A 14,022-nucleotide genomic window follows, 5' to 3' on the forward strand; every position below is an offset into this window, starting at 1 on the left:
TATGTGGGGAATCCCTGCGAAGGGCTTTACCCTTTTTACGAAAATAAATAGACATCTTCCCTATGACCCGAGGCTTACGGAGACCAACGGCAGGCGTGCGGAAAGGATTTTTCGGCGGTACTCACGGAATTATTTATGTAAGTTTGGGGAGCCCCCAAAAAACAACAGGGGAATCCGGGGCATGCGGATGGCGGAATGGGGCAGCCCTCGGCTCTGCAGAATCCTTGTGGAGTGGAACTGCTTCGCGTGGATTCGGGGGGGGGGAGGAACGGATCGCCTCCTCACCCACGGATTCCCCACCGGAACGGACGGTGAGGAATCCGTACATCCCTAAATCCTACTCCCTACTCAGAAATGGAAATAAACCCAGCTTGTCGACTGGTTATAAATGGAGCAATACATCATTCAGGAGCTGAGGCCCAGTTCTCTCAAGTCCCTGATGTGTAGGTTTTGCATGTGGTGGGCTGTATACACCCTCCTTCGCGGGTGCCTAGGTATGTAAATGCCTGTGTACATAAAGCTGGCCTCACTGCCTTTTTTTTTTTTAATGAGGCTTGCTCAAGTAGGCCTTTATGAGTGTAGGCCCTGGCTCGTACCAAAGTTCCACATAAGAATGTAAGAAGAACCCTGTTGTGTTGAACCAAAGGTCTGTCTCGTTCAACGTACTCTTTTCTATAGTTGCAGTCTAATTGCCATTTAAAAGCATCTAGGCGAGTGGCTTGGTGGTACAGCACCTGCATGGCATATAAAAGGTCCCAGGATTGATCCCCAGCATCTCTAGGTAGTGCTAGGAAAAACTCCTACCTGAAGCACTGGAGAGCTGCTGCCAATCATCGTTGACAATATTGGGCTAGATGGGCCGATGGCCTGACTCAGTCTAAGGCAGCTTCCTATTTGACAAAGGAGGACACTGATGGTGTAGTGGCAAGAGTGTTGGACTGGGAGCTGGGAGATCTGGCTTCTAGTCCCCACGCAGCCATGGAAGCTCACTGGGTGACTTTGGGCCAGTCACACACTCTCAGCCCAACCTACCTCACAGGGTGGTTGTTGTGAGGATAAAATGGAGAGGAGGAGGATAATGTAAGCCGCCTTGGGTTCCTTGCAAGAGGGAAAAAGGCGGGATATAAATGCAATAAATAAAATAAATAAATGTGCAGATGCAAATTTATATGTGTAGATGCAATTTTAGAAATAATTACTATAATTAAAATAGAAATACCCCACATCTCATCATAGGGTGGAAGACTGAAGACGTTTTAGCTTAGTCTGCTTGCTGTTCAGGTGCTGTGGGCGGGCAGCTTCAAGGCCCAGCTCTTCCGATGGTTCTTTATCTTTAAACTGGACTTGGACTGGACAGCCCTTCAGACAACACCTTTGAAATAGAGGTCAGTTCTCTGGCAGCCCTTCAAATAGAGTTCTGCTCTCTGTAAAAGAGGACACATGGCCACCTTGGGCAACATCTGAGATTCAGCTGTATTTGGAATGGTGAGAGGAAGACAAGAGTCCCTTAGGACAGTCACCAGATCATTGCTGGATCCTCCTTTTGGGGGTTGCTTGTACAAGATCCTCACAGTGGTCCCCCCGCCCCCGAGTGGGCTCACCGCCTCCTCACTGCTGTCATGGCTTCCTATTTGCTTGCCCTCTTCCTGTGGGTCCAAGCTTCATTACAGCCCAGAGGTGAGCGGAGGTGGCTGCTACTCCTCCTCCCTCCTTTCACTGCTCACTTGCTCAGGTAAACAGGCAGTGATAGCAACGAGGAGGAGGAGGAAGAGGAAGAGGAGCAGGGTCAAAGGGCTCCAGGGACTAGCGGTGAGCCCCCTGCTGAGGTATGGCCCTTGTAGGGCGGCCACTTGTGAATCGCCAAAAAGGAGGACAAAAAAAAGGACACTGATTTGCATGATATTTGCATACATTAATGTATATCTGTATATGCAAGTTTTGAAATTATTATTACAATTTAAATAGAAATGCAGTGTCTCTCACCACTGTGGGGAAGAGTGTGACCAGGTGAGCTGTGTCCCTGCCTGTTATCCAGGTGCTGTTGATGGGCACCTTCAAGGCCCAGCTCTTCCTTCTGATGCTTCTTTATCTTTAAACCAGAATTGGACAAGACTGCCCTTCGAACAGAAGACGTCTTCCCAGCAGAGGACAGTCCTCTGGCAGCCCTTCAAATAGAGGACTGTAAAGGAGGACACAGGGCCACCCTAGTACTTGGCAGCTGCCTGATGATGTCAAACCCTGGCATCAGCCCTTCTTTTAATTGTTACGTAGAAGGGGCATTTCAGACGGTGCAGGTCGTCATGCAGGGGTGAGGAAAATTGTACTTGATGAAATCCCCCCTTTTAGAGAACTATTAAAGGTAGGGGTGTCCTGACTCCGATGTCAGTGGAGCTCTATGAATCTGCTCTGGGTTTCAGTCAAAACCAGTCAGACCTCTAAAGGAGCTATTGAAGGGTGCTAAAACCTAGCCCCAAAATGTGTTCAGCATCTCGGATAGCTCCTTTAGAGCTGTAACTGAAACCCAGAGCAGAATCGCAGCCCCACTGACATTGCAGCCTCCACTGCGGGTGCCCTGTCCTCCCTTGAACAGATCCCCCTTCTCGGCAACCCTGGGCAGGAAGAGGCCTTTAGCTCCCCACATGGCAGCCATTACAGATCCTCTTAGGAATATAGGAAGCTGCCTTCTACCAGCTCAGACTATTTGTCCATATACCCCAGCATTGCCTATTCTGACTGGCAGGGACTCTCCAGGGTCATAGGCAGAGAAAGGTTTTCCCTGTCACCTGCTACCTTGTTCTTTTAGCTGAAAATATCAGGGTTTGAACCTGGGACTTTCTACATGCAAAGCATGCGCTCTATCACGGAGCTATGCCCCCTCCCCCGTCGTGAAAACTGCAGAACCCACTAAAGTAAACAGCTCTCGTATAAATGGCTATTCTTTTTTCAAACACTGAAATACAAGCTGTAAATCTGAACTAGGAGATTTCTGTTCTTGCCTCCACACCTTTCTCAGCTCTAGTCTGTACAAGGGACAACGCAAGGGGTAGTATGCAGCTCTGGGCTCCTTTTAGGGTTGCCATCGGTTAGGCATTTCCCCAGCCCTGCTGGTATTTTGGTCACCAAGCTGGGACCTACTATTTGCTCTGTGCTGCTTAGTAAAAATGTCCGCAGGGAGAGCAATCCTATGGTCCCTGGGTCCCATATTCCAAGGATTCTGCCCTCCAAGGTCGGAGACAGCGCTCCGATCTCAGAGTGGGGGATTCGGTGATCTAACACACACACCCCTCGCAGCTAGTGTGCAGGGAACAGTGCGGATGGCCTCTCTGAGGTCAGAACGTTAACCTTGGAGGAGGGGAAAAGGGGGCGTTTTGCTGGGCAGGGAGGGGAGGAGACTGGAGAGGCTAGGATATGATTTATCCTGAGCCTCCCCCAGCCTCCTTCCTTCCCCCTCACTAGGCAAGCTAAAACACCTGTCTGGCAAAAATTCAAAGATCAGAGGATGGGGAGGGAAACAGCACCTCTGCCACTCCTCCCACCGTGCTGGCTTCAGCTCAGCAGGGCGTAGGAATCTCGGAAGCCTCCACATTCAGGGGCTTCCAAGTAGCAATGGCATATTCCATAGGATTGTGCCCTAAACCCCCGCCCCCCGCCCCGTGCCTTTGGGCACATGCACATGAGATGTTTCTTTGGGGCCTGGCATCAACACTGCCTACTGCACATGCTTTATCTCTTCACCGGCTTCACTTTATCTCTTCACACTATGCTGGGCTTTTCTACATGAGGCTTTTAACCTGCCACTGTACCAAGACTTTTGCTTTCAGATTCTTTGTGGGATTAAGATCTGCTCCTTTGTGCATGTTTCCCCCCCCCCCCGGAGGTTTCTTTCTTGCCTTTCTATATGTTCCATTACACAACCACTAGGGGCGCTGTGGTATAAAAGTATTGTGTGACTACACCAGAGTTTCATGCCGCCATTTATGGAAATACCAGAATTTCCTCATTAGGAAAAAAAAAGGTATAATGGTTGCAAACAACAGGAGAGGCCCTGGAAGAGGATGACGTTATGTAAAGGACACACAAACTACCATGAACGAGGAAACACAAATGCATAATAAATGCCTTGTGTAGAAAAGTTTGCTGTCCCATTTTGCCCCACATCAGAGGCATTACAAAATCACAACCACTTGTCGCCTATGTACTTGGCATGACTCTATAATTGGTATAGAGTCACCTTTACCTTGGCACCCATCTTAGCTGTAATAGAAATGGGTGAGAATTTTGACAATTTCGTCCATCCAGGCCTAGCGAATTGAGTGCTTAGCTCCTAGGGATGTATGAAAGTTCCGCCATGGATCTCAGAGAGGCCGAATGCCAGTGCATTCGGCCCCCCGAAATCGGTGGCGGAACGGCCCGCCCCCCCCGGGATGGGACTTACCTTGGGCGGATCTTCCTGGCGGCGGCGGCTCTGGCGGCAGCTCTGGCAGTGGCACGGCGGCGGCGGCGGCAGCGGCCGGTCTTCCGACCGGCTGCCGCCGCCACCATTTTCAGTTAAAAACAAAACAAAACAAAAAAAGTGATAGGCTACATAAAGATTTACGTAGCTTCTCACGGCTAGATTTTAAAAAAACACCGTGATAGGCTATGTAAATGTTTACGTAGCCTATCACGGCTGACTTAAAAAAAAAAAAAAACGCGCGTACGCAAATGGCGGCAGCCATGGCCGCCGCCATTTGCGTTCCTTATTTTGGCACGTCTTAGTCTACGTAAACATTTACGTAGACTAAGACGGTGAAAATAAGGGGAACGTAAATAGCGTAGACGTAAATCAGCAGGATTCCCTGGACATCATCTTGCTGCTTGTCCTGTGCCCAATTCCTGTTTGCGATCACTGCTCGCTTTGTGTGAATGGGAGGTTTATGAAACTGAGCAGCAGTCGAACAAGACATTTGCACAAAACTCCCAAAATTTGCTCAAATCTCCTCCATAGGACGAACTGAGTCTGATTTAGTCTACTGATGGAATTTGCGCAAGTTGAACTTGGAATCAGGAACGAGATGAACGCTAGGGCGTATTTGACAATTTGCAAATGTTTTCAGCAGACACATGCTCATGCTTGTCCTCACATTCAGGGCTTCGAACAGGGCATGATTGCACATTTTATTTTATATTATTATTATTATTATTATTATTATTATTATTATTATTATTACTATTACTATTATTATTATTATTATTATTACATTTATATCCCACCTTTCTTCCTTTGTGGAACTCAAGATGGCTACATGTTGTTTCCAGGTGGTCTCCCCTCCAGGCACTGACCAGACGCAGATCTGTTTAGCTTCAGCACAGCGGCTGTCTCATGTGAACAAAAACAAAATCCCCATACATCCCTATATTCAGGAGAGAAAGAACTTGAGTTTTAAAGAAATTGAATGCAGGAGGAAACGAAACTGACAGATTTTTCCATCCCTAAGCCCTAACCATCTACTGCAGCAGTCCTCCAGCTCAGAATACATTGCAGCATCCAGCCCTCCTCTTTCCTGCCATAACCGTTACCCCCTTTCCCCCTCCTCATTCTGCCACTCACCCTCACTACTGATTCTTCTCCTTTCCCCACAGCTGCTTCATCAACCAGGAGGTGACACGCGTGGCATGGCTGAACCGCTCCAACATCCTGTATGCTGGCAATGACAAGTGGTCCATTGACCCACGGGTGCAACTGGTGACCTACATCCCCTCCAAGTTCAGCATCATGATCACCCATGTTGACGTGTACGACGAAGGGCTCTACACCTGCTCCTTCCAGACGCAGGACAAGCCCCACACCTCGCAGGTGTACCTCATCGTGCACGGTACAAGCCCAGGGAAAGGGTGGGACCATGATCCACTAGCTTGACTGAAAGCAATCAGGGTGCTTCCAGATGAGGCGCTCATTCTGCACTCACCCTGCCTCATTCATGGAGCTTTACGGTGGTGTGTGTGTGTGTTCCCTCTGATGTCGTCTTCCATTTGTTTTTGTGGTTGTTGTTTCCCCCCCTCCATTTTAATCAATTTAACTCAAACAAAAATACATCAATACATCCAAGAAGAAGAAGAAACAACAACAAAGTAAAATCAGTAGCGTTATCTTAATGGCAGGGAAAATAACGCAAGCCAAACTAAAACTCCATCACACTTGGAGGTTAAAAGCCTGCCTAGAAAGAAACATTTTTATAGCCCATCTAAATGGCCCAAGCTTTCAAATCTGGCAAATTTCAAGTATCATCCCAACTGAAAAATAATGTAATCACAAGGTAGCAAATCTCTTCATCGCAATATATGTAGTTAATATAAACCTGTCATATATTTCACAGTAATACAGACATTTTTTAAAGAAAACAAAAAAAGCATAAATTGTTACAGTGTAGTTTTTAAAACAGAAACGCAAGTTAATTACCAAAAAGTAGTCCAAATGCTTATATATTTCCCTGTAGCTTCTCGGCAACCAAAGGCAATCCTTTCTTTTAACTGCCAAATCTAACAGAACTTCTGGCTATTCTTCTGCATGTGGTCGTCTTCCATTTGTAACCCTCCCATGTTTTCCCACTGCTTCTTCTGTCCTCTTTCTTACCAGAAAAAATCTATTAAGGAGGGAAAGATGGAATAGACCCACAATGTCTTTCCACTGGTAGCTGTCTGACTGGAAACTCCCCTAATCCCTTCGTCTCCAGATCATCCTTACGATATTTTATTTGTTTTTAAAGTGATATATGTTGCATTCTGTTCACAGGGAGGCACATAGAGATCAAAGCACAGAGTGTCCCCTTCGGGCTGTGCTTCCTCCGCTTCCTTCTAGCTACCATTTAATGGCACTCGATGGGTGAGGAAGATTGTGGGCTTCCTAGAGTGCCTTTATGCCCACTGGGTTACCTTCTCTGCAGCGTGGCCCCCACCACAGCTACATCACCAGATTCCTGGTTGAACGCACCTGCTAAAGAAGGCATGTGTGGATAGGGATGTCTGTCTCTGGGAAATCCGGTTCTTTTGGGCTCAACGGATTTCAGCAGTGTGTACGACTTGCTTTGCTTCTGAGAGCCAAGCTGCGGGCTGTTCCCTGAACTCCAGGAACTATTTTGCACATTTTGGAGGGAAGCTTCTGCAATTTCTGCAGATTTCTGAGCAATTTGTGCAAATTGCAGCCAGATTTGCATAAATTGTGTCTGAATTTGTGCAAATTACATCAATTCACCCGCCATTTATGGAGTTTGCACAAATTCGGCTGTAATTTGTTCAAAGTGCTCAGAAATTTCTGCAAATTGCAGAACCTTCTCCTTCCAAATGTGGCAACTTCCTGGAAAATCCACCAACCGGCTTGACTTGCTACAGATTGAGTCAGGCGCCATAGCAAGAATCGAAACAAAGTCCAGGGGACTGAGCCTAGAAAACTCATCGAATTCCATCCCTAAAACAGATTTCTCCAACAATACCATGCAGGGAGCAGAACTGTTGTTTCCCAGCACACTCACACTACCTCTCCAGCCCGCCAAATAGCCTTTTAAGCTTTTTAAATGTCTTTCAAAGCATGGCCTTCTTTATGGATGCCCCTTTCAGGGCATTTCAGCCCTGTACCCATGCAGCCTATCTTGAACCACTTGCTGGTGGGTGGAGTTCAACTGACTGTAAATTCTATGCAGGAGAGGCAATAGCCTTGCTGTTGTTTAAAACGATCACATATCCAGGGATGGAAGAAAGATGAACCCATCAATCTGCAGCTGCTTCAGGGCTAGGGCAGAGTTTGTTGACTCTGCCAATTCACTACAACCTCTGATTTACCTGCTGGATGCATAAATTAATTAGAGGATGCCTTGAATTCAGGGGTTGCTGTCCCAAGATACCTGACTGCAAAATCAGCCCGTTTGGTGTTACCTCCATTAGTCAAGAATTCTCCGCCATCCAGTCAAACAAGAGTCTAGAACTGCTTTTCCCAACCTGGTGCCCTCCAGATGTTTTGGGCTATAACTCCCAGCATTCCTGGCTATTGGCCATGCTTGCTGGGGCTGAGTCCAAAACACCTGGAGGCACCACATTGGAGAAGGCTGGTCTAGAAGGAAGCAAATGGGTAAAAACATGGTGGGTGACTCACCCGACTCCCTGAGGCCAAATATCCAAATGGCACCTTCCGTCTTCCATTAATTAACAAGGAATACCACTCACTGGAACATTTTCTTGCACAAGCCCCATTGAAATGAACAATGTATTGGCATTTGCTCAGCTCATGTTCATGACAGTGTCCAAAAGAACGTCCAGGAGGCTTACAGGCCAGATCTCCCCATGACATCTTCTGTTCCGCTGGCCATAACAGCATCCCAAATCTGCCGCCTGCTGACCAAACTACATGTTACAATGGAGGAGCATAAACACAGCTCTGTCTCTTTCACACTTTTACAAACAGCAGCTCAAAGTGTGGAGAGGGGGGTGATCCAGATCAGGACTGCAGCACAGTGGGGTTTCTTTCTTGTTTAAAGCCTATCCCCTTGCACCATTCTCTTGATAAAAATCACTATTTACAGGCACACACAGCCCCGTACCACTGGGGGCCCTCAAATTCCCAGCCAGAGAGTGACAGGTGGATGGAAACAGCAGCAAACAGGCCCAGAATCAGCAGCTGGGCTGGCACAGGCATGATAAGGTACACTGGGGCAGGCTCTGGTCGCTGCAGCATCCTTTCTTATTTTTCTCAAACTTTTTATAGTCAGGGTGTCTCTTGCCGGGCACGTACATGGCTACAGATGTGTATTATTATCCTTTTCTGCAACAAAATGTGCTTATTCCCAAGTCAATTTGTTTTGCATCGGGGCAGAAGCAAACCGCATTTCATTCCTGAAGTCATGATGGTACTATGATTTAAGCGAGTTGAAACAAATTTGAAACTGCATGCGCTCAGAGTATTTCTTTGTGTTTGTTCTTGCCAGGGTTAGCAAACAGTATGGGTTTTTTTTTTAGCTCTAACCTATCAGGAATGTTGGAGGTGTAAAGCATGGAACTGTGGGGGGAGGAGAGAAATGTTAGTTGCGTGCTTCACAACTGAAGTAATACACATGGCCATCGAAAGGGGGAGCCCCGTAAGAACATTCCATCCAGGGTCAAAAATTACAGAGGTGTATCACTGCAGGCATTCGCCTGTCGAAAAGAGAATTGCGGTCTGTTCAGACTTTTCCCCCAGCCTAGCAGGGCCAGCTGCATTTTCTAAAATGTCCTTACTATTGAAGATAAACGCATCCTGTCATTCGTTCTTTGTATTTGGTCACCCGAAGTGACTGCACAGAAATAGCTCCCCACCCCCACACAGTGTCCCCCATCCCAGAGGGTGGGTTTACTTTGGCCCTGGATGACTCGGAATCTCTCTCCAGCTGTCAAAACTGACAAGAGACCCCCTCTCGTCCCCTGCCCCCATTCTCAGTTCCTTCACTGATTCCTAGCCGCCTCCAGGATTTCTGCAGCATTGGCAAAAGCTACAACTGCAATACTATCCACCCCATAATTACACACATACACGCGCGCACGCACACACACACGCACAAACTGCTTTTCCCATGGTTGCTGGAGCTGGGAAGTTGGTACAATAGAAGCTGATTGGATCAGGTCCGGAACGAGCAGCCTGGGCATCAGGAAACAGATGTTCCCAGCTTCTCCCTCATTCCCTGTCACCAAGGTCCCCCCAGCCTATCAGGACAGACAATGGGGATCATTAGACTCAGACTTGGGGGGAAGCAATTTCTCTTCTAGAGGTGCTTCCGCTGGGGCAGGGAAAACAGCCATTGGGAATTAACCTTGAAAGCACAGAGGTGGGGATTTGCTGAAGAGGCACTCAAAAGGCAGCTGTTTCTGGGTTTCAGCCAGAACCAGCCAGAACTCTAATGGAGCTATCCAAGGTACTGAACCCTAGCCCCAAAATAAGTTTGGTGGATTCACCCCCCCCCCCCGAAACCAGAGCCACCAGCTTCCACTGATGTATGGGAAGCCGTGTATGTATTGCAAGGACCTCTTTGGGGGAGGTGCATCTCTGTCAGCCCCACATCCAGAAGGGCATTGCCAATGTTCTCCTGTGGAACCCCCATTGGCAAGTGGGGGGGGTCGGGCTGGGGAGGCTGGCTTCTAGATGTCAGGGGCAGGGGAGGAGGCAGAACTTTGCCTTCAGTGCATTCTCAAGTTCGGCACATTACTTCCCCTCCATTGGAATGAAGGACAACCGTAGACTTTTCTTGGTCATGCTGGGCTGTGACCAATGGGGCTCCCACTGGGGCTAGGCTTCTTCCTGATCTTGGCCACCCTAGATACCAAGAATCAAAAGCCAAACTTTCTTTGGTCTGTATAGGCCAATCCTGGGCATTGCTTCTTGCTCACACTAGGGTGTGACAGAATGCCGAACACAACCAGAGACAGATCCAGGTTTTGGGAGGCCCTTGGGCAAGTGGCCTTCAGTGCCCCCTACCTGAATGCCCCCCCCCGCCACTGCCAGTTGCCACTACCAATTCACTTGGTCTGTCTCTCCTCACCTGTGCCACCACCCTGCAAGGGTGGGTGGGGGGGCTCCTCATTACTTGCACATGCCTGGAGAAAGCAAGTGAACAGCAGGAGATGCAAGCAGGAGGAGCAGGGCCAGGGGACTCTGGAGGATAGAAGAGGGGGGCCCTGCTGGTGTGTAGGCCTCAGCAGCTGCCCAAGAATGCCAACCCCTGGCACCTGGCCTGGATATAATGTAAAGTAAGGAGAGCCATGCTGGCTCATGCCAAAGTATTATTATTATTATTATTATTATTATTATTATTATTATTATTATTCCCCGCCTTTTCCCCAGTACTGGGACACAAAGATTGCCAATTGGCCTGGGGGGGGGGGCGTGGTGCCAGCCTGGCCTGCTCTTGATACATAAGAATTAGCAAGTGAAGCTTTTCGCAGCATGCAGAGAAATGGGGCCGTTTGCTAATTGGGCACCGCAGGTCGAACAGTCGCTCAAGGCAACCCTCAGAACCACCGGCGGGGGTGCCGCATCAGCGAGAGGACAGCACCTCGCTGTGGCGGGAGTCCGGAACTGTCTCGACACTCATCGCCTGTCTCCTCCAAACTCCGCAGTACCCGCTCGGATTGTGAACATCTCGTCCGCTGTGACTGTGAATGAGGGGAGCAACGTGAATCTGCTCTGCCTAGCCATGGGGAAGCCAGAGCCGACGGTGACTTGGCGGCAGCTGAAAGGTGAGGGAGGCTGGAGGGGGCGGGGGGCTGAGGGCGCTTCTGTTCCGGCAGAAGCGTGCTCACCGCTCCGAGCAGCTGATTTGCCGTGTGAACGATGGAAGGCAGGGAGAAGGGAACTTTTGAGTGAAGGGGCACTGAGTTTTGCATAACTCTTCAGCTCAAAGCAGGTTTCACGCCAAAGAATGGCAACTCATACTCATGAGTATCTTTCGGGAGGGCAGAATTTGGTACTGGGTGCAAAAAATCCGTATTTCTTTTCCTGTTTAAATCGGTCAGTCAGGTGTCTAGTCCATAAGACTGCAAAGGCAGTTCCGAAAGGGTGTAGGCAATGCCTAGTGACATCCCAGTGGCTGAAAGAGGTGGGGAGCACAGCTGAGCAGACGCTGCAGTGGTAGGACCTTGCCCCCTTGCTCCTCCCTATAACTGGCAGACTGGGATGCTTAATTTGCATAATTTATTTCAGGCACTGAATGCCGCTTTTCCTAGCTGCGGGTTTTTGGGTTCATTTATAAATGCACACAGCTCTGCTTTTAGGCACGGCTGCTTTTTTTGGGTTAGTTTATAAATGCACACAGCTCTGCTTTTAGGCACGGCTGTTGCCGACAGACAGGTGCTGTTTTGGAACTTAAACTTTTGGCTTGCAACTGGCCTTGCTGGCTGGGGATGATGGGAGCTGTTGTGCAACTCATCTGGAGGGCACCTGGTTGGAGAAGGCTAGTTTGATGCCTGGTCCAGTTCCACAGTTCCTTACTGCCATCTCACCAAGGGCGAGGGTCAAGGGTAGGCATGGTTGGGCACCTGCCGAGGGCCCATGCCCCAGCATCAGCCCACTGGCAAGAGCCTCCTGGGGTTGCTCCTCCTCCTCACCCTTGCAAACTGCTTGTTCACATGCCTCTTGCTCTGGCCCAGACCACAACGGTGGTGAGAAGGAGGAGCAGGAGATGCCCCTGCCTACTTGCTCCCTGGGTCCCTGCCTATCAAGCAAGCAAGTGGTCACAATGATGAGAAAGAGGAGGAGAAGCAATAGCAGCTCTTAAGAAGGTGCATTGAGGGTGTCTTGCCCGAGGGCCCACCAAAACCTGGAGCTGACACTGATCCTGGCACTCCCACATTTGCATGACATTCCTTTTCCTCTCGCTAAAGCAGACCTGAGTAACTTGTGGTCTGTTGGCTGGCCCACCAGCCGTTTGTTAGCCTGACGTTCTCCCTGCTTTTTCCCCCTTCTTTTCATTCCCAAGCAGGCAGCAAAGATACCTTCTGACACACCAAGGGTGTGAAAATACCCTTTTCACACCAAGGATCCCTGCCAGAGCTTCCCTGATCAAGGCCCTTCCCTGGCTGCTCTGTGCGGCGCATGTATTCTCTGCCGTAGCCTGCTCTGCACTGACTTGAAGGCAAGGAGGGTGCTGCTGTTCTGAACCTATACACCAGGAGAGCAGAACCTCAGGCCTAGGGGCCAAATCTGGCCCTCCAGGCTTCCCCAGATAGCCCCACCCACTTTCCTCTGACCACCAATCGCTGGGTGGTTGTCCATGTTTTGTGCAGGTTTTTTCCCCATTCTAAAAGGTTGAAAATTATTTTTATTTATTTAAGGCGCAATCCTATGCATGTTTAGACAGAAAAAAAGCCCTACAAGTCCCAGCATTCCCCAGCCAGCCATGCTGGGAGTTATAGGACTTTTTTCTGTCTAAACACACATAGGATTAAACCCTTATTTATTTAAAATATTTCTTGGCTGCCTTTCAGGGCAGAAGCCCTCCCAAGGCGGCATACAGCAATAAAACACATAAAGCTGGTATGACATTAAGAATGGTAAAAACACAATACAAATAGTAAGAATGTAGTAAAAACTGCAAGAAAACTAACAACAAAACCAGCGAGAAAAACAGCAAAAAAAGCAATCATATTAGGAGAAGGCCAAAGTAAAATAATATATTTTCAACGTCTTCTTAATGGCCTGCAATGTTGGAGCATGGCGGACCCCTGATGGCAACTTAATTCCAGAGGAGTGAGGCCACTGCAGAGAAGGCCCTCTCACGTGTGGATGCCCACCTAATTGCTCTCACAGGTGGGCAAATGAGAAGAGCCTGTCTTTGATCTTAGGAGAAATGCCTCTCCTAAGGCTTAGTTACTGGCAGTAAGAAGTTTAAGCTAAACTATGCTGGCATTTGGGGCATTTCGGGCTCGCCCACCACTGGAATGAAGCCCCCAAGAAAATCTCCAAAATGCAATTCAGCCCTTGGGCTGCAAGAGGCTCAACACCCCTGCTATAAACTAATACTGATCTCAATTCTGCCCGTGCCAACATTTATGGTGCCTGCATGTGCACTAGAGGGAAGGTACATCTCTCCCCCTGACACATGCTAGACTCCCGAGGCTCCAGATTTAACTCCTAGAATCCCAGGGAAATGCACCTTCTCTCTACTGCGACATGCGTGACAAACCTGACAAATGCCACGTTCTCTCAGCTCCCTCAAACAGAATTTCATGGAAAATATGGCAAGACACTTTCGAACGTAAGATCTCTCTCATGGGCTGTTTACACTGGTATTGACGGATTCGGCATCAGAATGGACTTCTTTATGAATTGTCTCAAAACCCCCTCAATGGTCCTTTTGTTCTTCATTGTTCTATTTGTAAGTTCAAATCAGTGCATTTTTTTTAAATGTTCCCTAGCATCTCTCCAAAAGCAAAAAGAGAGATGGTGATTTACCAGGGGCAGTTCCCAGAAAATAGGGACTGCCCCTGGAAACAGGGCTAGGGCCAGAGTCAGGCATCCTTGGGCAA

At 48.6% G+C, this 14,022-nt stretch overlaps 1 protein-coding gene across 1 annotated transcript in view; it reads left to right on the forward strand.

Moving 5' to 3' along the window:
• IGLON5 (IgLON family member 5) overlaps positions 1 to 14,022 on the forward strand; it is a 142,228-nt gene that overhangs the window by 108,601 nt on the left and 19,605 nt on the right. The window contains exons 3-4 of the mRNA XM_084814360.1: positions 5,623 to 5,855; positions 11,116 to 11,235. Coding sequence (XP_084670486.1) covers positions 5,623 to 5,855; positions 11,116 to 11,235 — 353 coding nt within the window. The remainder of the gene's footprint in view (positions 1 to 5,622; positions 5,856 to 11,115; positions 11,236 to 14,022) is intronic.

The sequence above is a fragment of the Heloderma suspectum genome, chromosome 10, assembly GCF_057233095.1.
Source record: "Heloderma suspectum isolate Gila_16-S chromosome 10, 16-S_ref, whole genome shotgun sequence".
Classification (NCBI taxonomy): domain Eukaryota; kingdom Metazoa; phylum Chordata; class Lepidosauria; order Squamata; family Helodermatidae; genus Heloderma; species Heloderma suspectum.